The sequence below is a fragment of the Monodon monoceros genome, unplaced genomic scaffold, assembly GCF_005190385.1.
Source record: "Monodon monoceros isolate NGI ecotype Baffin Bay Population unplaced genomic scaffold, NGI_Narwhal_1 Super_Scaffold_2, whole genome shotgun sequence".
NCBI classification, from domain to species: Eukaryota; Metazoa; Chordata; class Mammalia; order Artiodactyla; family Monodontidae; genus Monodon; species Monodon monoceros.
Window position 1 is genome coordinate 99,715,074 of NW_021703776.1, and position 22,832 is coordinate 99,737,905.

The 22,832-nt window shown below is 54.7% G+C and overlaps 1 protein-coding gene across 2 annotated transcripts in view; it reads right to left on the reverse strand.

Moving 5' to 3' along the window:
- PRKAG2 (protein kinase AMP-activated non-catalytic subunit gamma 2) overlaps positions 1-21,279 on the reverse strand; it is a 282,508-nt gene extending 261,229 nt beyond the window's left edge. For both annotated transcript variants that reach the window (XM_029233295.1, XM_029233294.1), the window contains exon 1: positions 20,399-21,279. In XM_029233295.1, coding sequence (XP_029089128.1) covers positions 20,399-20,512 — 114 coding nt within the window. In that variant the 5' untranslated portion in view covers positions 20,513-21,279. The remainder of the gene's footprint in view (positions 1-20,398) is intronic.
- Between the last annotated feature and the right edge of the window lie 1,553 nt (positions 21,280-22,832).

Here is a 22,832-nt window from a genome sequence, read left to right on the forward strand (position 1 = left end):
TGCAATGAGGCTGACGAGGGCTCCGGCCTGCCGTGCCCTGTGCCCCGGGCCCCACGTCTGGATGAAGGGGACGCAGAGGGCTGCAGCCAGTTCCAGAAAGAGTCCAGAAAAAGGAAGAGAAATGCTCTGCTTCAGCAACGGGGGAAAAATCAAAATGACAGGGTTGCCAATAAAATAATTCTCGGTTGGAAACTTAACTGTTTAAAAATGGTTCTTATATACTTTTTTTTTTTTTTTTTTTGCGGTACGCGGGCCTCTCACTGTTGTGGCCTCTCCCGTTGCGGAGCACGGGCTCCGGACGCGCAGGCTCAGCGGCCATGGCTCACGGGCCCAGCCGCTCCGCGGCATGTGGGATCTTCCTGGACCGGGGCAGGAACCCGTGTCCCCTGCATTGGCAGGCAGACTCTCAACCACTGCGCCACCAGGGAAGCCCCTTATATACCTTTTTTTAAAATTTATTTTTCGCTGCGTTGGGTCTTCATTGCTGCGCACGGGCTTTCTCTAGTTGCAGCGAGCGGGGGCTACTCTTCATTGCGGTGCCCGGGCTTCTCACCGCGGTGGCTCCTCTTGTTGCAGCGCACAGGCTCTAGGCGTGTGGGCTCAGTAGTTGTGGCTCGCGGGCTCACGGGCTCAGTAGTTGTGGCTCACGGGCTTAGCTGCTCCGTGGCATGTGGGATCCTCCTGGACCAGGGCTCGAAAAAAATGGTGAAATACTGTCTATTTTCTATGGTTTAACCTAATATTATCAACTGCTTTTACCACAGAGGAAACAGGACACAAAAATGAGAAGGGATGAATGTGACTCAAACCAAGATAGTCCCACTCTGAATCCAGGCTCTTCTGCTAAACCACGACACTTCCGGCCCCCAAACCACAGCAGAATCTGGGCCCAGGCCCCGCAACCTGCCTGAGGACACCTGGGTGATTAGCCGCAAACCTAAAGGTGAATCCACTTATTTTTACCCCAGTTCATGTATCAGCCTATGACGCCACGCGCACCTTGGATCAAGGAGGGTCCTGTCCCCAGGGTCACTGTCATTTATTCCTCTAAAGATCCTATTACAAATGAACCAACAAGGAGCTTGATTCAAGGTGCAGATTCCAGAAAATTAAACTGGGTTCATTCTCCATGTCCTAGTCTGTACCTGCATGTCTGTGTCTACGTGTCTCTCTCTCTCTCTCCACATGCGTGCGTGCGCGCACACACACACACACCCTCCGGTGCTCAAGAAGCACATGCTCCTGGGCGGCTGGAGCCACCTCCAGGTGGCTGAGGGGGGCATGGTCCTCGACCTCCATCGGCGCCTGGAGAGCCCCTGCTCAAAACACAGGTCCCTGTGAGTGCCTGTGTGCGTCCCACCCCTCACGTCACGGACTTATGGAGGCAGAACCGTGTGACAACCCTGCAGCCCCCTCCCTGCAAGGGTCAGGCCAGGGGAATCCGGCCTCTGTCAGGGGAGCAAGGACAACCACCCAATGCCTGAGCCCCAGGGCTTCATGGGGCCTTAGAGACCTCCTAGAATGAGATCCACGGCGGTTAGGTGAACCCATCTCAGCTTCGAGCTGGGACTAGACTCACCTCTCTTGGCTCCCAGGGCCCAGAGCACATTCTCCTGCCCTCGGTGCACAAGGACCGTCTGTCCTCCTGTCCCACCTCCTGTGATTGCCAAACCACTGCCTCGAGGGAGAGCCGAGAGCACAGAATCCCACGGAGCCAGGGGACGTGCAGGGCACACTGCAAGAAAGGACAGGGTCCCAGCAGGACACGGTCTCTCCGCCCAGCTCGTGATGGCCGTGGGACTCTGCTCCTCCCAGACTGAGGCTGTGCACTGGGGTTCCAGACACCCACCGTCCACACGCTACCGCTCACACACCCTACTCTCTATGCTCACAATCCACATCCTACGGTCCACACGCACACTGTCCAGACCCCACTGTCCACACCCCACCATCCGCACCCTACCACACACATACCCACGGTCCACAAACCCCACTCTGGGCAGTGGGACGTACTTGCCAAGGAAACAGCCGGAGGATCAGGTGCGTGTGGGACGCACCATCAGGGAAGGGGGGTGGGAGCAGAAGGGGGGAAGAAGAAGTGGAAGAAATAAAAAGGACTGTGAACGGGCCCAGCTCCCACGCCCCCCCCAAATATGGACCAAGGAGATTTGTTTGTTTGCGTAAATAGAATTTATCGGGTCCCAGTGATACTTATTTACACCTGTCTTCATTACCCAAAGGATGCTGCAATGCAGTAAGATGAAAGATATTATTATAAGAAGGAAAACCAGTAGCTACAGAAAACCCAAGCAGGGTGGGCCTGGCGTGAGCTCTACCCAAAGCTCAGCCCTCCCACCCTGCAGGCCCCGCTACATGGTTTGCTCTCTCAGGGCTTCTCCAACATTACAGCCAACAAATAAAGAGGAGACATTTTATAATTCATTCAAGTTTGCTACATGCCAGGTGCTCTGATGTCAGTTAATTCTCTCACCAGCCTCAGGTGGATATTCTCATTCTATTCTACAAATGAAGCAACTTAGGTTCGGGGATGCCAAGGACACGGTGGGAAACCCAGGTCCCAAAGCCCAGCTCGTCGGAACAATCTTTACAAGGCCGGGTCCTCGGAGCACACACGGGGCACAGGAACGTCCGTCTGCCAGCGAGCGGCGGGCCTTCTACAGACGCCAGCTTCTTATCAGGCATTTCTGCCTTCCAGCCCCCGGCCCCATTAGGACTCAGAGGGGGAGTGAGAAGAAATCTTGCAGGGGAAAGAGCATAGATTTGGGAGACAACCACGCTTGCTTCAAACGCTGGCCTTGCTCTCGCCAACTGCATCCTTTGGGCAAATTGCTCAGTCTATCTGAGCCTCAGGTTCCCCAACTGTAAAAATGGGGGCAATAACATGAACCAGGCGGAGTTGATGAAGAGTTAAATGATAAAACACGTGACGGAGGCTGTCGTGGTGCTGGGCATACCTAACGTACTGCCTGGTGAGCGTACATGTCACGATTCCATTCAAAGGTGACCTCACAGTCTGAGAAGAAGCAGATGAACCTCGAAGCACCAGGGGCAGTGTCCCCACAGGGACTCGGCTGGTGCCTCTTGGCCGGGGCAGTGACCACAGGCAAGGGAACTGGGTCAGAGAGCAGGTTTTTCAAGCCTGGTGAAATCTAGTTCTGAAGAAACAAAACAAAGGATGAGAAGAAATAGAGGGCAGGGAAACAGGAGGAAACAAGAAGCAAAAAAAGGGATGCAAAGGAGGAGACAAAAAGAAAAGGAAAACGGATGACGAGAAGCTGTTTGTCTGCAGCCAAGCGTCTTGGGCATCAGTCTACTTCCTTCAGTTTTTCATGAAAGGTGGTCTCTTAGGGATCCAAAGACACTAAACAGCAGAATTTTTGGAAGGCAACATGAGGAAAAAACCCTAAGACCCACCAAGCTTCCATTAGCCAAGGTCTGATCATTGCTGTGAAAGAACGTCTGCTGCAGATGCAGGGTGGTTGAAAGCAGAGGCTGTGCAGGTGGCTAAGTGGGGGCCTGGCCAGAGCCAGGAGGACCAGGGAAGCACGGTGTCATATGCAAATCAACGTGAGGACTCAGAGGAGGGAGAAGTCACTTCCTCTGGCTGGTGACGTTCAGGACCCGTCTTCGCTTGCCGCTGGCTCCCTGCAGACCAGCGAGGTTCACAGAACTGCGGGTCCGCCCGTCATGGGGCCGCTGTGCCCAAGGTGGAGCTGCAGGTGCAAGACCGCAGACTTATGGTCTGCGATCAGCCTGGAACAACAGCTGGAGGGAAACATCCCGCGCCTTCCGTGCGTGTCCTCAGGGGCCACTTTGCCTGCCCGCACCATCTGGCTGCGGGGCACGGTGGTTCTGCACGGGCACTCAGGTGCCAGGTGGCTTGGGCTTGGGAGCCTGGCCTCTGCTGCAAAGGTTTTCCCACCTGGAGAATGGGCATCACCTCACAGGTGGGGCTCAGGTAAGCCACCGCACACACATGCTTGGGCGTGCCGGCTCGGTGAATATCAGCTCTTTTTATTAGTCACCGTTCCTCTTTCTTCCCCTTCAAGGCTGACCTTGAGAATCGCAAAGACCAGGTGCCACCTCGGTGGAGCAGTGGAGGTGGACACGACTACCTCTTCCAGCACAACTTGGACCTATGTTTCTCATCGCTGGGCAGGAAGGGATGGAGGAGACAAAGGGTAGCAGGTGGCCCCGTTCCATGGAGGGTCCTCTTCAGGGATGAGGGCTTGCTCCCACGGCCGGCGGTGCTACAGGAAGACGGCGCCCGCTGCCCCCCTTTCAAGGTTTACCTCGGCCAAAGGCTGCCACCTCGCCCAAGGCCCAGCCACCCTCGTGGGATGCGTGACTGACCAACCCAGCACAACCTGGGAGTGTGGACCGAGGCCCTGGCTGGGAGGACACCGCCACTCAGCCCCGCCCCCCCCGCTTCCTCCCCTCCTCCCAGGAGTCGACCCCAAAGCTCCCCTGCGTGTGACCACCACCTCCAGTACACGTCACCATCCCCACCCAAGTCTGCTCTTCCAGCAGCCCAGCACAGGACACCTGGTGAGAAGGAGGTTGAAGGTGACACCTCTTGTAGCTTCAAGAAATAGGGAGATTATCTGACATTTGCGTGTATGTGTGCCCGGGAGCCTCCGGCCGTTTCAGAGTCCAAGTATTTTAATGATACCTTCTCGGGATTGGACTAGGTGGTCCTTGGTGGACATTTAAATACCCACGTCCCTCCCAACTTGGAGATTCTAAAGGACCCCTTCCCCTCCCCTTCTCCCCTCTCCTTCCCTGGGAGTATGGAAGGGAGGGGAGATTTAGGGGCATGGAAGTCCTGCCTCCTCGGTGGTCCTGGACCACGACAACGCCCGATGCCATTGCTGCTGCGAGACAAGGCGATGTCGTAACTCACTTTGGCCATTCCTGGGAGTCCTGTGACTCGAGAGTTTTCTAAACATGAGAAGCTTTGGTCTGACCTGCAAAACCGAAGTCACCTCGGTAGAAGCCACCTCGGTAGAAGTCACCTCGGTAGTGTTTAGGGAGTGCCTGCTGAGTGGGACACACTGGCTGCTTTAAAGAAAGGTAATGGAACAGAAATTCCACCTGAGGAGTCCAGGGAGTAGAAGAGGAGCCCCACTTCCTGCAAGACCAGGGCACAAACGACAGGTCCAGCCCGTCCCGGCCCCCGCCAGCCCAGGGGAGTTTTCAGCAGCTCTCAGACCACAGAAAGCTCGGAGAACCAGCATCCTCTGAGGAGGGGCTGGACACCGTCCAGTGTCTCTCACGTCGGTCACAGGACAAGATTCAGGAGAAGCAGGCCCCTGAGGCTTCCAGCAGGGCGAGGACACCAGGTTAGGGGCAGTGTTGCTGCACCACCGGGGATGTTTATCCCACTGGTACCAGTGAACACTCACTTGGGACCCAGCAACAAAGCTGGTCCTGAGCTGCACTGGTGGGGGGATGGAGGACACAGGATGCTGCCCCCAGCAAGACCAAGACGGACACCATCCCAGGCTCCCAGCCTCTCAGCGGGAAGAGCTGTGTGCGGAGGAGGTGTGAGCCTGCTCGCTCCCCTTGGAAACCTATAGTTCCCTAAACAAAAGAAAACAAGGCAGCAGTAGTCAATCTTGATCTTGACCTTGAAGGTGGAGCCAGGCCCTTCTCCAGGATTTTCACCCACGCACCAAGGGAAGCTGCTGGCAGGGCTGGCATGGCGAGGTCTGAGGGATGGGGGAGCAGGTTGCCCCGGGCACCCAAGCTTCGTGCCCAGAAGGGCCGCCAGCCCAGGGCTGTCCTGGCTCCGTCAGAAGCTGAGGGCTTGTGACACTTTGTCCATCTCTCCTGCGCCTGCTCAGCTGCTAACCCGCTGAGTGGACTCACCTCCCCAAACCTGCGTCCCCACTTGTTTGGCGACCACGCTGGGCAGGCTTGCTGCGTGGACCTGTGAGACCTGCCAGTCTCCTGATGGCAGATTCCTTCTCCGGATCGTGGGAGAAAGATGCCATCTGGTGAAGGAATCCTCCTGTTTCCTTGGGGTCTGTATGAAATCCTCTAGGCCTTTCAAACCAACGCCATCTGACCCTCTTCTGTTCCAGGTAAGGGCAGTGGCCTAACGTAGTGCACCAGGGGATGCGGCCCCCTCCCTCACCAGTCCAGGGCTCAGCGTGTTGAACGATGCACCCACTTAGACAGCAGTCATCTCGTGGTAGCAGACGGGGCTCTGAGCTTTGCCCGAGTCAATGAAGCTGGGGGACGTGAGACTGGGATTACATCCCTCTGCCATGCAGTCCAAGACTCTTTCTATGGTGGCCCCCAGCCCTGCCTGCCGGGACCGATGGCTGGGAGGGGCAGGCAGTGGGTGGGCACCTGCAGTGTTGGCAGGCATCACAAAATCATGGGATGCTAGACCCGGGAGGGCCCTTCCAACACCTAATGAGGCTCCATCTCCCCCATCAAAGGCTCTCATCCCTCCCTAAATAAGAACTGTTAATTAGCAGCCTGAGAGGCACCCCCAGGCCAGAGAGGCAGGCAGGGGGTACAAGCCAGCAGTGTCAGCAGCTTTGGGCGGGTGGGGGGGGGGGCCGCGGGGGCGGGGGGGGGGGAAGGGGGGGGGGGGGGGGGGGGGCCTGCGGAGCTGGGAGGGCAGAAACACAGGCCGGAAAGTGTTTCCCCTTCGTTCTTCGGGACAGAGATCACTGGCCCTTGCAGAAACGCACTTTATTCCTCCACTTCCACTCCCTGCCTGCGCGCCCTCCTCCGTCCCATCCCCCTTCCCTGGCTCTGTCGCTGGCTCTCATCCCTGCGCTGTAGGGGGTGAGAAACAGAAGCACCTACTCTACCCAAGAGTGGCCCACGGCGCCCGAGGCCTTGACTGTGGAAGGTGGCGTAGGTCCCACCTCATACTGGAACGAGCTGAGGACACAGAGGCACAAAGGGAGCCCAGACCAGACCCCAGCCCCACAAAAGCCCCAACACTCACTCTCTGGAGTTGAGGTGCAAAATCCCCAGGAGAGCCTAAACGGCAGCTGCCCAAGGGGGTGAGGACAGACACGCATTAACCCCAGAAGGCTAGCTGCTCAGCACCATCTCCTGGGCTGTCACATTCCAACGCAGGGGAGCACACGACCCCCCCAGAGCCAGCGACTCCCCCGGGGCCCTGCAGGCCCGAGGCAGATGGCGGGGGAGGTGGGAGAGATTGCGGGGGTCCCCAGGGGTGTTCCGCTCCCAGGTGGAGCTTTTGCCAGTTTCCATGTGCACACCCACCACTCAACTCTCAGCAGTGCCCCCTCCCAAGACTTGGCCTTCAAGTTCCTGGCAAAGGCCACTTCCAACCACAGTCGGTTAAAGGCTCTACCTCTCAACCCCTGGGGCTCACCCTGGCTTTCACTCTGGGGTCAAGGCTTTAGCCCTTTGGACTATTTCACTGTAAGGACATCTGCGGAACAAATCTGTAAACGTATTTAGCCAAAGCGCCACAAGGGATAAAGAGGAATTTACATTGAATTTACAATTAAAGAATCACTTCCACTGAAAAGAATAAAATTCTGTTACTGTGGGACCATCCCAGAAATCCTGGCGTGGTATGGGAGCCACAGCTATATTCTTAGGGCAGTCTTCCCCACGGGCCCCTTTGTAGTGGAGAGGAAACCAGCACTCCTAGGGTACCACCCTCTTGCTTTTACCCAGGGATCTCATCTCATTCTCCCCCAAGCCCAGGGGGCAAAGTGGGGACTCTGGTCCACATCTTACAGGTGAGGAAACTGAGGCTCGGGAAGCGCCAGTAAACTGCCCAAGTGGACACAGAAGCAATGATGGCATGAGAATTGCAAACACCCAAACTCACCGCCCTCCACCATGCCCCCCTTTTACAGAGCCGGTGAAAACCCTCATGTTTTCCCTGCTCCCACAAACGATTCTGTTCTCGAGAACCTAGCACAAATGACAGCTAGGTCCAGACTGTTGCCGCAGTGGGTGGATGCTCCCACCTCCTATGGTTCGAAGGTCATGAGGCCGAGGGGCTGGTGCCTGGCCTTGGACCCACCCGCCACCCGCTCCCTCCCTGCCTGCTTGGCATCTTTCAGTCCAGGCGCTAGACCCGTTTCCAGTCAAAGGATTACTGTGTCATCTAGAATACCTCCTGGCAGATTTATGATGTTCTAACTAGTCAGTTAGCCTGAGCAAAAAGCCCAAATAACTTTCCCAGGTAGGAGATGGAGGGGAAAAAACAACTCACACAGTAGCATTCCTGAAGATTACCCTTTCATTGAACCAACAAAACATGGTTTATCTGAAACTTTTCTCTTTCCGTCTTTGACTCCCGTAAGATTTGTAAACAGCTGATTCACCCAGCTTTTTTGGAATTAGTTCGTAGAGTTAACTAAGCACCTGGATTCTCAAAGACTCACATTTTTTTCCTTCCCCACGGTGTTGTTTGTCTTCTGCACTTTCTCTCCATCATTACTGGCATCAACGTGAGGGGCTGCTCACATGGGAGATGGTTTCCTTGGGGTTGGGACAGGGAGATGTAGAGGCACACCATCCTCAAAGGAGCACATGTTCTAACTAAGGAGGCAAGGGTCCGGCCCCCGCTCGCCCAATCTGGGACAACTCTGAAGGGCCACCCCAGTTCCAGGGGGTCAGCTGAGGCCAGTTGTGACCACTCCACCATCCAGCTTCTCCCTCTGCCCCACTGGCTTTCTTTCCTTCCCCCACCACTGAAGGACCAAAGCTAGAGGCACAGAATCATTGGCTAAGAATAATTTTTAGGTGAAGGTAACAAAGATCGTTTCAGAGGCAGATCATCATTCAATGAGGAATATAACCAAATATGTCCATTCGACTTTAAGTCATATTTTATTATGGTCATAAACGCAGTGCCCGCACGCCAAGCCTATGCAGCTGTGCTCTGAACCTTCCCTGAAAACTGTCGTCACCACGTCTAGAGAAGGAGGGTGTGGATGGAGTGCGGAAGCCAGTGCAAGCCTGGAGCCTGCGTCCGCGCTGAAAGGACTCCACGATGGCTCACCGCTGCCCACAGCTTTGATTTTGAGCCAGTGCAAAACGGAGCTGCTTTGAAATCGTTTTCTGATCTAAGCCGAGGTGCAGAGAGCTCTGCAGAGCGCCACGCGGGCCAGGCAGACTGGGCTCCCCGGAAGCCCTCCTCACCTGCGCCACGAATGCCCGCCTACCAGAAAGGGTCTCCTGTCTTCCCAACATTCCCCCGAGAAGAAAACCGGAGTTTTCCTGCCTGCTTTGCCACTGGCCAGTCACGTGACTCTGGAGGCGGCCTCATCTCTGCTCCCGGAGGCTACCACGCAGGCTCCAGGCCACTTCTGCACCTGGCGGGAAGACTCCCGGCCGGGTTCCTCCCTAAACCCAGTTTGGTACTGTGGCCCAGCATTTCCCTGTGTCTTGGAGCTGAGAATATTCTATTACCTGTGTCCTCAGGTCATTTCAGAAATCTCAGAATACACTTAACGAGCAAAGAAGAGTGGTGAAAAGTTACCTCTCCGTTCCCCTGGCACTGGCCTCTCCCCAAGGGCACAGCGGCTCCCCTGATGCTCATCCACCCTCAGTGATGAAAGGGTGGGGGGGCCTATCACATGCCAGCCTCGGGAGGACCTGGGCTCCCCACCCTCGCTCACAGCCCCTCGACGCCCACCCGACCTCGGGACGAAGCAGTGTCCATACAATCATGGTGCCTGAGCCGAGTGGAGACCTTAGGCTGCAGTCCTCTCGTTTATAGATATGACATAGAAAATTACTATCTAGCAACTATACGATTAATGATAATATATTATTAAACATAATATTAATTATACGTCAACCTGTTTAAGGTCTTAATATATTAAGTATCTACTAGAAAGTAATATTTAACGATTATAATTAATATGTTATAATTGTAATACATGTAATATATTACATATAATTATATATAATATATCTGTGTGTATTATACGTTATATATAATTATATATAATATCACATAATTATAATATAATTATATAGTAACAAGATTAATATACTGGTTATTATATAATATTAATATTATTATATAGTATATGTATTTGAGAAAGATAAATGGGTTTTTTTCAAGATTTTTTTTTTTGACGTGAACCATTTTTAAAGTCTTTGTTGAATTTGTTACAATATTGCTTCTGTTTTATGCTTTGGTTTTTTGGCTGCGAGGCATGTGAGATCTTAGCACCCTGACCACGGATCGAACCTGCACCCCCTGCATTGGAAGGTGAAGTCTTAACCACTGGACCGCCAGGGAAGTCCCAAATGTTTGCCGTTTTAAGTCACTGTTTTGGGGGTGTTTGGTAGCAAAAATGAACCCATGTGGTGACTTGTGCCACGGCTCCCCTGGAGACTCTGAGCCTTGTGAAGGTGGGGGCCGTGCCCCTCCTGGTGGCAGTTTTACTCTCAGCCTTGCCTGGTGCTTGGCACACAAAGAAAGGGCTTTTGGCGAATGTCTGGTAACTCAGTAAGAAGAAGCCCCGCAGTCATGGGACAGAGGACTCAGCGCAAGATTTCTTGATTCCTGGTTTGGTGTTCAGTCTAATGCTCAGTTATTTAAAAAAACAAGAAATGAGAAAGAGCTAGAGAATAAGACCTATGAAATTATAAAAGGCAGATTATTTATCTTTGAGATGAGAAGGGCAAATAACAGCCTTCAATGTCCTTCATGTAAAAGGGAGCAAATAAAGACCTGGTTAAGCCCAAGGGCAAACCCTTGGAAGGCAGCTTGCTAGACCAGATATTTCGTTCTCCGTGTGCCCATCACGGGGGTGGTGTCTGTCCTGCCCAGCAGTCTTGCCTCCCATCCCAGGCTGCCTGGACCATTCACGGGCATCCAAACCCTGGGGCTGGGGCAGGGCAGAGCAGGGACGTCAAAAACCCAACTAAACACCAGAACTTTCTTGGCAGGTTGGATTAGAATAGTTGTGAGCTGTGGACGGCCTGAAGTTCTTTCTCTGTGATAAGGATAATAACACCGATAATGACAATAATAGTATCTCACAGGGTCATTTTGGAGATAAACGGAGACAGCTTATATAAGCACACACCTGGCACCTGGAGCAAATGCTCCATCAGTATTAGCTAAATCTGATGACAACGTGCGGTCCCAGAGAGTACCTGATCATCAGTAATACTGATCCGGTCATAGCCACCATGAACAAAACTACCCGTCGAGCAGCGTCTGAATTGCTAGGGTGCTCATTACACAATATCCTGTGGACAAGAATGCGGCCGGGGAACAGCATCGAATAATCACAGCCCGCAGCTGTGCTGTGCAGGCAGGGAGCCTGTCGTATGAGGTCCCTGGGGCCCCTGTAACACAGTACCACAAACAAGCCGTGTGTACTTAAAACTACAGAAATTCTCTCACAGTTCTGGAGGCCAGAGCCTGAAATCAAGGTGTTGGCAGGGCCACACTCCCTTGGAAACCTCCAGGGGAGGGTCCTCCCTTGCTTCTTCCAGTCTCTAGTAGCCCCAGGGTTCCTTGGCTTAGGACAGCATCACTCCAGTCTCTCCTCTGTCTTCATGTGATCTTCCTTCTGTGTCTCTGTATCCAAATTTCCCACTTTTTATAAGGACGCCAATCATACTGGTTTAGGGACCCAGCCTAACCTCATGGTAACCTGATTACATCTGCAAAGACCCTATTTCCAAATAAGGTCACGTTCACAGGTACCAAAGGTTAGGACTTCACCATAGCTTTGGGGGACACAGTTCAGCCCATGACCCTATTCACCTTTGTATCCTCAACACCTAGCACAGTACCTGGGAAACAGACATAAATGAGCTGACAGGTTTCCCAGTCCCAGCTCTAAAGGTGCCCAAATGTAGACATGGTCCCAGCAACCTAGCTCTCCAGTTCTTTACTAACTGAGTAGTTGGGGCCCCACTTCCTAAAATTCCGGCCCTGTCGTGTCCTTACTCCTGCAACCCCAGCACCAGCGGAGGTCACCCCAGTGCCACCTGCGCCTGGCTCTGCACCGAGACCCTGCCGGGCCCCCGCAGGAGGCTGGCAGGGCTGCACGGCTCCCACAGCTAGGACCCAGCCTCAGCCGCATGGAAAAAAGGCTGGACTCCTGGGGTGACCAAGAGCAAATTGGTCTTTCTTGTACCTTCATCAGCAACTTTGCTGCCAGGTCAGAGTATATCAAAACACAGAGGCCCTGGCATGAGCCCCAGAGCCTGGAGGATATCTGATTGGTCTGTGACAAGCCATGAGTTGGCAGAGAAGGGCTTCCTGTCAACAGGAAGGAAAGGATGGGGATCAAATTATTTTCAACGTAGGTAGAAGAACAAAGAGATGAGATTTGGGTTAACCATTCCGATGCAGGGCTACACCAGTCACACGTGAGAAACCTTCCTCCGCTGGAGGGGAAGCCCGGCTGATTAACCCTCAACCATTTCCTCTGGTTCAGCGGCACACCCCCCGCAGTGGGGTCTCTCTAAGAATTCCCTGTGGTTAACCCTTGGGGAATATAGCTTCGCTCCCATGTGGCTCTGCCCATCTGACAGCAAGGTCACGGTCAATTGACCAAGCAAATTAAGGACTGTTTCAACTCGGCTGCGCAGCACTTCATCGGCCTTTGTCTGTCCCAAATTTTAAAGACATTGACCGCATTCTGACGTTTGGTTCGCTGTCCTGGGATATCAAGACAGGCTGGTTACTGTCTGGAAAGAACTGGGAGTCACAGGCATTCACATGTACTCACACTCACTGTTCTGGGTCAGAGGGGGGTGGGTGGAGGAGACTGGGGGAAAAGAGGGCTGGATTCTAACCCAGCTCTTCCAAGGGTCTGTGGCCTGTTTGGTGACCTGAGCAGCCCCATAAAAGTGAAATAGTGCCCAGAAATAGACAGCGCTGGCAGTGAGGTGAATATACCAAGACTGGAAAAGTAGAAGAAATTAGACAAGAAACAGCATCATTTAGGAGCACATTTATTTGTCTGGATGGTTTCAGAGGACACAACTGATGTCGAAGTTAAGTGAATGAAGTGTGAGCAGGTGAAAAGCCCTTGGCAAGTAAGAAGTGGTTCCAAGTCCTTTCCTGAGTCATACTTTGGTCTAAAGGGAAACCCCTGAGTGCAGATCAGCAACAGAATAGTTCTGCTGGGTTTTATTTCGGAAGGGCAGTTCAAAGAAAACAGGCAGGGAAAGATACTTGTGAAGCACTGAGAACCAGAGTTTATGATGTGTGGAAAGATATAATATTGAACACACACTGCATTGGGCTGCTGCTTCTGCTTCTGGAACCTCAGTACTAGCGACGTCCTTTTGGTGCAATAATGATCCCCAATGTAAATGGTCGCATTTATCATTAGGCCACTATGCAGTGTTCAGAGCCTGGTTTACACAAGGATCTTGGACCCTCCACAGACAGGTCCTGGGGGAGAGTGGGAACAGGGCAGCAGAGGTAAGACTTGAATAAAGTGTCATCCAACCATGAAACGGGGAACGTACTTGTTCTCAGCTGGGCCATCTGTAAAGTGGGGACAAGAGGATGAGACGGAATCCAGCCTGCATGTACGCCCAAAGTCACTGGACGTGATTCTGCAAATCCACGTGTTTTGAATGTGCTCTGCTTAGATCACTACGTGAGCTGGTCCACGGCGGTCTGTGCATGGTCTGCAGGTAGAGTCTTCAAGGAAGGGGACCCCTAAATCTGTTCTCTGCCTGCCCATCCCCCCCATAGCCCAGCACTGGACTGTTAACTGGCATTCAGCCAGTGTGCAATGCCCACGCTGCAGGAAGCCCACGCACTGCCAGCCGTGCTCTGCGAGCTGCAGAGAGGCATCCAGGCCTCATTTATAAAGCCTGGAGCCACGGGAGAGTTCCGGGGGCTCTATCACTGAGTACCTTGACTCCTGAAGGTCCCAGTATCATACTCTGGGCCCTTCTGCAAATTTCTCCTGTAGATATTCAAATGCCACATCAACTTAGACACCTTTTACTAAGTTATAGGTTCCTATTTTAGATTTAACATTTATTGAGGGTTAATATTATTAGAAAGAGCTATAGGAAAAACACTTCTGCACCTTCGCAAAACTCTTGAAGATACATACATATATAAAATCTTTGTTTTCTCGTAGAAGGATTCACACAATCACTTCTTTTAGGAATTTAGCACAAGAGGGCTTTCCTGGTGGCGCAGTGGTTGGGAATCCGCCTGCCAGTGCAGGGGAGATGGGTTCGAGCCCTGGTCTGGGAAGATCCTATATGCTGCGCAGCAACTAAGAACCTGTGCTCAGGGCACCCAAGATGCACCAAACCACTGAAGGGCTAAGTCAAGAAACACTGCAGTGAGGCCTAACAGGCTGGTTCATATTGGGTTACTCAGGCTGGGGGCCTATCTGGACATTCATCTTTATTTGGGAGCCAGAAATATTCCAGCTTTGTTTAACAGCAGCCAAGGATCTCTCTTCTCAATGACAGCTGAAAACGTGCAGAAGATAGACAGACAGATGGACAGATGGACAGACACACGGATACTTAGATGGGGGGATGGACAGATTGATGGACTAACTCACCGGGGCAGAAGAACGGATCAGTGTTACGCTGAGGAAGTTGGAAATCGATTGTTTTTTAAACCCCTGTAGGCACAGGAGTCACCTGGAGAACTTACCAGAAACAAAGAACCACAGATCCCACTCCCCAGAGACTCTGATGCAGCAGCTCTGGGCTGAGACCTAGGATTTTACATTTTAAACAAACACCGGGTGGTTCTGCTTAAGTTGGTCCACGAACAGCACTTTAAAAAACACTGCCCCTGTGCCATGCGGCTGCTTCGCACTAGCTATCTACCTGACTGTGACCACCTGGAGGGGTGGGACGCGGAGGGTGGGAGGGAGGGAGACGCAGGAGGGAAGAGATATGGGGACATATGTATATGTACAACTGATTCACTGTTATAAAGCAGAAACTAACACACCATTGTAAAGCAATTATACCCCAATAAAGATGTAAAAAAAAAAAAAAAGCCAGACACAAAAGGAAAAAAAAAAACCCAAAAACAACACTGCCCTAAACCCTAACCCAACAAATCTTGCTCAAGGTGGTACAAACTGACCAAGGTCAAGGCCAAGGTCAAAACTGACACCCCCCACTGTACTGCCCGGCATCCCCTTTCTCTTCACCGAGGCTTCAGTCCAGGGTGTTTCGATGGTGTATTGGGCAGTGAGCACTGCTGTCACTGGGTCCTCCAGTCCCCGGGGGGCAGAAAGGCAGCTCTCATCCCCACCCACATCCGGGCGATGCCCCCTCCCCCCATGCACTGCCCTAGCAGAGCGGATCTGATTGGATGGAGGCTACTGGTCACCAGCCCATCGCCAAGGTGAAGGGCACTGGGCCTCCAGCCGCGTGAGGCCTCCCTCCGGAGACACCACAAGCAAAGGCATCCCTAGTGGCAGGCCCAAGCCAAGCTGTGTCTCCACAACCTTCTGGGACCGGCCAGCTGCCCCTAGCTCTATTTTTAGGTTGTCTCCAGGGACGGTGAAGGATTTCTGGAGCACCTCTCCCAAGAGGCCTGGGGATTTGTGCGTTCTGCCAGCAGTAAATATCGGGCCACGACCTCGGATCGAGTCTGACCCCCTCCAGCTGCCTCTGTCCCCACGGGCTCCTGTGCGGGTCCTTCTCTCCAGAGCCCTCCCTGCCCCCTTGGTCTCCTGCTCTGTCACTGGCTTGTGAAGAGTTCCAGAGACCAACAACACAGTCAACGACCCAGCCAACAGTCATCAACTAAAATATATCTAAGATACATGAATTTCAGCATTAATAGGTAAAATAAGTTTTCTCGGACAAAAAGGAGGAAAGAACATGCTTACTCCCAGCAACGGCTTCTCTGGCAAAGTGCTAGCAGATCACCACACACAGCTAGACTTCTAATGAGGTATTTTCTAAAAGCATTCCCACCACCTTGATTATTATTCCCACTTTACGGTACAGATGAAGGCTGAGGAAAGAGAACCCAGGCGAGGTGCCAACTCACCAGGACTCTGAACACTACGCCCATCTCACTACTTTTAAAGGCCCAGTGCAACCCCAAAGGGACCTGCACTCAGCCTTTCCTCTTCCTCTTCCTCCCCTCCCCTCCCCTCCCCTCCCCTCTCTCCTCTCCCTTCCCCTCTCTCCTCTCCCCTCCCCTCCCCTCCCCTCCTCTCTCTCCTTCTCTTTCCCCTGACAAGATCTGAGAGGGTTTCCCATAAAGGTGATCCAAGCTGAGATTAAAATCAAGCAAGGTTACACCCTCCATTAGGCCCAAGGGCCATTCTCCCTACGATAGAATTCAATGAATAAATTACCTTAGTTAGTAGCTCTGGGTCTCCACTACCCGCTGTCACCCAAGTCCCTAGTGTATCCCCTAAAATTGATTCCTCTTTTCTGGTGTCTCATGGCACAGCAGGCGCTATTGGTAGGAAGGCAGAGTGAAGATGGTTAAAGATAATCAGAGCCTAGGATGAAGGTTTGCAACGACTTCCCCCAACATCCTTGGTCATGGTTCTGTTTATGCACCAGATATGGGGGTGGAGACAGAGTCCAATCGTGTCCAAAAAGGACACAATCCAATTCAGTAAAAAGACAAGCTGCTTGGACACTGGAGGTCCCAGGAGGCCTCACCACTGTGAGTGGCACTGGACGCCACCAAATGAGCCCACCCACAGGACTGCCAGGCCACAGTGTCTTCCAGGGGTCACTCTTTAGAATCCCGAATGTCCTGGTGCATGCTGCCACCAGGCTAGCTAGTTCTCACAAAGCATTGTTTTCATCACCTTTAATTGCTTCTTAGTTTAAATCACCCCCCTGCCCAAAACAGTGAGACAACAACTTAGATTCAGTCATTTATCCCAGGGAGCAGGGCAAGTGAGGCAGGGAAGTCAGAACAACCAGAAAGGGTGCATTATTGATGATCGGACCACCACTGCGGGCAACGGGGGGGCTGGGCCCTGCTGCGACCCTCTGAGACATCCTACAGAGCCCATGTCAGAACCATCAACCCCAGGGACAGGGAGGCTGGGGAACAGTCCCACCTGCATCCTTCCCTGCCTGAGGGTTGCCCCTTAGGGCATAATCCCAATCCCAGCATTTCCATCCCAGCCTGTACTCAGGCTGAGCAAACTGCCCCTATTCAGGAGGGTTCCTTCAGGAGCAAGAAAGACACAGTGAGAAACTGTGGTGTGGAGCGGAGCTGTCCAGCAAGGCTGTGGAGAACGCTGGGTGGGCTACGGGCACACGGGGCAGGGCGCCAACAGCGTCTACTGCAGCTTGTCAGTGGCTTCAGGGGACATCCTCATCCCCGGGCCTACATTCCAGAGAGGGCTGCCAGAGAAGATACAGGACGCCAGTTAAATTGGGATTTCAGATAACGATGGGTATTTTTTAGTATAAGTTTATCCCAACTGGTGCCTGGCACATTCATATACTAAGAAGTTGTTCATTGTTTAAAATTCTAATTTAACTGGGCATTTAGTTTAGTTTTGTTTTGTTTTCGGTACGCGGGCCTCTCACTGTTGTGGCCTCTCCCGTTGCGGAGCACAGGCTCCGGACGCGCAGGCTCAGCGGCCGTGGCTCACGGGCCCAGCCGCTCCGCGGCATGTGGGATCTTCCCGGACCGGGGCACGAACCCGTGTCCCCTGCATCGGCAGGCGGACTCTCAACCACTGCGCCACCAGGGAAGCCCGCATTTAGTATTTTTATTTGCTAAATCATGCAATCCAACCTCAAGGCTCTCCTTGATCTGGCCTTGATGTATTTCTGATTACTCTGATTCTCAAATGCTTTCTTCCATGAAAAGGGGCTCTTCCCTGGAGTTGGAAGCAGTCCTGCAACTCCCCGGCTCCATGGGGGTGCTTAAGCTGGTTCCCTGGCAGGGGTAACCCCTGCCACGTCTCTGTCCTGCCTACCACCTCTGGGTCTAATGTCTCTCTGAACATGTCTATGTACTGCCACCTCTCCCTTCTCTCCCCTCTGAAAGCAGGTACTGCCTGCACTGGTCACCTTGTGCCCTTGGGTCATGTGCTAACATCTGTCTGAATGCTGTATTTTCCCAGCTAGAGTGTAACTCTCACCCAGCCCAGCACAAAGATCAACAGGTAATTACTAGTTGGTTAGTGAGAAGACCCCCTCGGTCCCCCCCAGCAAACGCAAGCCCTGTGAGAGTGGAGACAGAGCTCCTCTCGTTCCCCCCTGGATCTCACCATCAAGCAGCACAGCATACGTGTCGTGGAATAATTGAGTGAACAGAACTTTCTGTAAGGGCTGCATCACGCCAAGAACGTTGTCTAAATCAGCCAAAAACATCACCAGCAGCAGGAAGGCTGGTCGGAGTATTCTGACTATATCGTGGCTTTTCCGCTTTCACAGCCTGGCTGCGCGCTCCCATTCCGGGTTCTGGATTCTGTCCTACACCACCTCTGGAGAGCACCCCACACATACTCCTATTTGAGACCGGCCTCACCAAACGTAAATACGATATGGCCTGGGCACTGGGCAATGTCATTTTGTTTTCTCTCTCTTTTAAATTAGGTGCTCTGATGTAGATGTAATAGCCATGCATTCATATAACACTTTGTATTAGTAAGAGCTTTCTCATGGGTTATTTTATTTCAACATCCCTGAAAGGTAGGCAAAGCAGAATTATTATCTGTTTGACAAATGGGAGAAGCTGAGTGGTTAAATGGCTCAGCCAAGCGATGACTGCCGAGGGAGGTTAGGAGTACCTGTGTCTAACTTTTTTTTTTTTTTTTTTTTTTTTTTTTTGCGGTACGCGGGCCTCTCACTGCTGTGGCCTCTCCCGTTGCGGAGACGCGCAGGCTCAGCAGCCATGGCTCACGGGCCCAGCCGCTCCGCGGCACGTGGGATCTTCCCGGACCGGGGCACAAACCCGCGTCCCCTCCTGCATCGGCAGGCGGACTCTCAACCACTGCGCCACCAGGGAAGCCCGTGTCTAACTTTTTATTTACAAACATGGCTTAAAATGTCTCACATTAGCGATGTAAACAGGAATATCTCATTTTCATATAGAATGTTTACTCAAAGGAATGCTATTCCTGCATATTTGGGTCATCCCCCTGGTGGTCACACAGCAGGCAGGGCTCCAGTCACCTGCTCCCTGAGCTTTCCCCTGCCAGGGAGGCTGGCCACCCTTCGCCACTTGGGGCTGCTCCCTAAAGTACCCATCAGATGTCTGGGGCTCCCGGGGCTCCCTACCCTTCCTGGCCAATGTGTGCACACAGGCCTGGGAAGGAGGAACTGTGGTCAACAAACACAGGAGTGAAGTGCCTAAGGAGGTTCGCAGCAGAAAGTGAGTGACCAGCTGCCCTCCCCCAGGCCCCATGCTGCTGTCAGGAAGGATTAGCTTTAAGGAGGTGTCTTTAACAAGTGTCATCGGAGACAGCCCTGGAGGGTGGGACTCACCGCGCACCCCCAACCTGTGCCCAAGACCCTCATCCGTGATCAAAATTGCATTTTCCATGGAGCCCTCGTGTGTGTGTGTGTGTGTGTGTGTGTGTACATTTACTTGGTTGGTGAAGGTTGGGGAGTGTGACCCAGTTGGGGGTTTCCTTCCGGTGCAGGTAAGGGCTGCGCCGCACGTCCCCCCACGGGGAGGCTAGGGAAGGCTTTGGAGGCCACGGGCTACCTGGGCAGGCAAAGCGCAGGGTGGGCGCACGACCCCGCCCGCCGCTCCCTCCAGCTTGACAAAGTCAAGCAGCAGACCGATCGATGTCGCCAAAGTCCGGGCCGGCTGCCGGCGTGGCCAGGGCTGAAGTTCGCGAGGGCCCTGCACGCCTTAGGCAGTCCCGAGCCCCCAAGGGCCTGAAAGGTGCTCCCAGGGTCAGGCAAAGGGGCCGGCTGCAGAGGAGTCTCCAGCCCCCGGCCCAGAGTCACCCGAAGGAAACTGGGGAGCAGGGAGTGTCCATTTGAGGGCGCAGCTACACAGCCAACGCCCCCCTCCCCCGCTGTCCCCACCCACTGCCCCTCCCCTCAGTCTCGGGCTGCGGCGCGCGGCTCCACCTCTCCGGAGCGCAGTCCACACTGTCCTTTTTCAACAAAACAACGCTACGCACCGCCCCTCCGCCCCCGCCCCAGCGCCCGCACCCGGCGGGATCCCGTGCTGCGCACAGCCCGCCCCGCAGCTCCCGCCCCCGCCCCCGCCGCAGACGGTCGCCGAGCCCCGTTCGCACGCGGGTGGGAAGAGAGATGGAGCCCGGGCACAGCGGCCCAGTTCGGCCCTGCGCCTCCACCCTTCCCCAAGCCGCCCGAAGTGACAGGAGGGGCACGCACGGCGCGCGCGGGGCGTCCCGCGTTAACCGCTTCCGCGCCGGGTCGGAGCGACGCGAGGGTGGGGGGCTGGGGACGGCGGGGTGGGACTCACCGGAATGTGCACTCGCAGCGAACGCCGCTTCTGGCTGCTGTTCTTCTTGCCGCTGCTCCCGCCGGGGCTGGAAACATCCTTCTTCTTCTTGGTGTCCATGGCCGCGCTTCCCATAACTTTAACCAGAAGTTAATTCCGGGTGACTCGTTCCTGGAATTCGGTCCTCTCCTTCCCAGTCCGGCCCCAGCCGTCGGCCGCGAGCCGCACGCGCTGTTTACTGTCCTTGCACCCTGAAGGCACCGCGTGGGGACTTCCGCGGGGAGGGAAGGTGGAGCTGGGGTGGCGGTCGGCGGGAGCGCCGAGTTCACGTGTCCTCTTCCTCCTACGGGCTCTTCGGATGCGAAATCAAAGCCAAAGGCTGTCCTGGTTCTGGTCTCTCGCCGGGCTACGCGTGGCAGAGGTCTCCCGCTGGGTGACAAAGTTTTCTTCCTTTTGCAAAGCGAAGCAACATTTTCCCCCTCTCGGCTCCTCCCACAGATTCCCAGAGGTAATCAGAAAGGCAGGTGCAATTAAACACGGCAATTTGGGAAGCAGCCCTCCTATGCCTATGCCTAAGTGGAAAATCTGGCGAAAGCCAGACAGTTTGTATGTTTATATGACCCTCCACCGGAGAGTAAACCAGCCCGCAGCCTGGAACTAGGTCCGTCCTCCTTTCTGGGCGAGAGGGAGGGAGGGAGGAGGGGAAGAGGAGGTGCAAGCGCTAACACTCTTCGCAACTGGGCTGAAGCTCGACTGCGAGCACGAGTTCTGGAGGCCACCCTGCCGGCCGGAGGGCGTGCGGGTGCCCCGCGGGGAGCGGAGGGCAGGCGCCCGTTCCGCCGCCTCCCCGCGGCCCGGGGGCCCGAGGGGTCAACGAAGGGCCGGGCCTGGCACCGACGCAGGCTCGCGGGGCGGTGGACGGCGGCGTGCCTCGAACAGGAAGTGCGCGGCGTGCGGCGCGCTCTCCCGCTCCGCCCGCCGACCCCCGTCGCCCCCTGCGGCCGCGGCGGCGCGGGACTCGCTCCGAGATGATTCCTGACTCATGTCGTCCCCCAGTGTCTGTTTATGCCTCACCCCCTGAAACACGCACACGCGCCCTGTGCCCCGCAGACCCGGCCGCGGCGGAAGCGCGGGTTTCTGTGGGATGCGCGCTGACCCGCACGTGCTTCTCGGAAAACCGCGGCCCGGGGCCCTCCCCCACGGCGTGCGGACCTGAATGCGCAATGAGAGCGGGCGTTGTGCGGGTTTTCACCCCCACCCCGCCGTACCCCACCCCACCCGGCTTTGCTCAGGTTCACCAGGGGATCGGCGGTAAGTGTCGGGCGCGGAGTCAGCAACCCGGCGCCGCCGTGAACGCGGGGTTCCTAAGACTGCAGAAGAAAAGGTGGAGGAGAGGGCGGTAAACCCCGCGCGAGTCCCCCACGTGCTGCCACGGTCTCAGCCACCGCGTTGCCCGTCTGGCACCGCCCGTAGCCAAGGGCCGGTGGGGCGTTCTCCCGGGTGGCGGTGCGCCCCCCACCCGCCGAGGTGGGCCCCAGGATGGCGCGACCCTCACCCCCCAGCCTCCTGCCCGCCTGGCTGGGAGTAAGGTGAGTGCTCGGTCGGGAGTCGCCTCCGCTCCTGCTCTAGGTTCTGAGGATAGAGTGGCCCCCAAAGTCACTCGAACAACCTGAATGCTGACGTCAGCGCTGCTGCTCCCCGGAATCGGTGGGGCGGGGACGCCACCCGAGAAAGAACGGGACACAGGTCGCTTTGGGAACGCCCTGGGGTCTGTGAGGAGGTGGCCTTCACTCCTGTCCAGGTGCGGAGATATGCACAGTTCTCTCCTGGGGAGAAGGGTGAGCCCGCTTTCCGGGCCGCCCCTTAGGCGGTGCCCCCCACCCAGCCAGGAGGAACCCTGGTTCAGCCATCTTCCCTGTTTCCCTCTCCCGTCCGAGTTCCTGCTGTCTGGGTGGTGCCGCGGTTTAGAGGGGTGGGTTTCTGGTGGGTTTGCCTTCCTCCTCCTCCCGGCTCTCCAGTCCAGAGTGGAGCCAGACTGAAGACCCTCCTGGTCCCGGAGTAGTGCTTTCTGGACAGAAGGTCGCAGTGCTCTGGAGGGGACTGCACCTGGGTTCAGAAACCCAGTGGCCATCCCTGCCCCACAGGTGTGGAATTTCTTGCTTTGACCTTTTTCTAACTGGCTGCCTGCAGGAGGATTTCAGGAGACTCAGGGAGACTGACTGCATTATTTCACTAAATGCTAGAAACACTGGTTAGAAGGAGAAAAGGGTGGACCTTCAGCCTATGTGATGTGGTATAAAGCCCACCCTTACCCATTCAAAATGACTCCCCAACTGTCATTTAAATTTCATCTCCTCAGTTTGATGTTTTAATCCCTATCACAATGATTGGAGAACCAGGAGGGCAAGTCCGGGTGCCACTGGGAGGCCCCTGCTGGGACGGATTCAGAATGAGG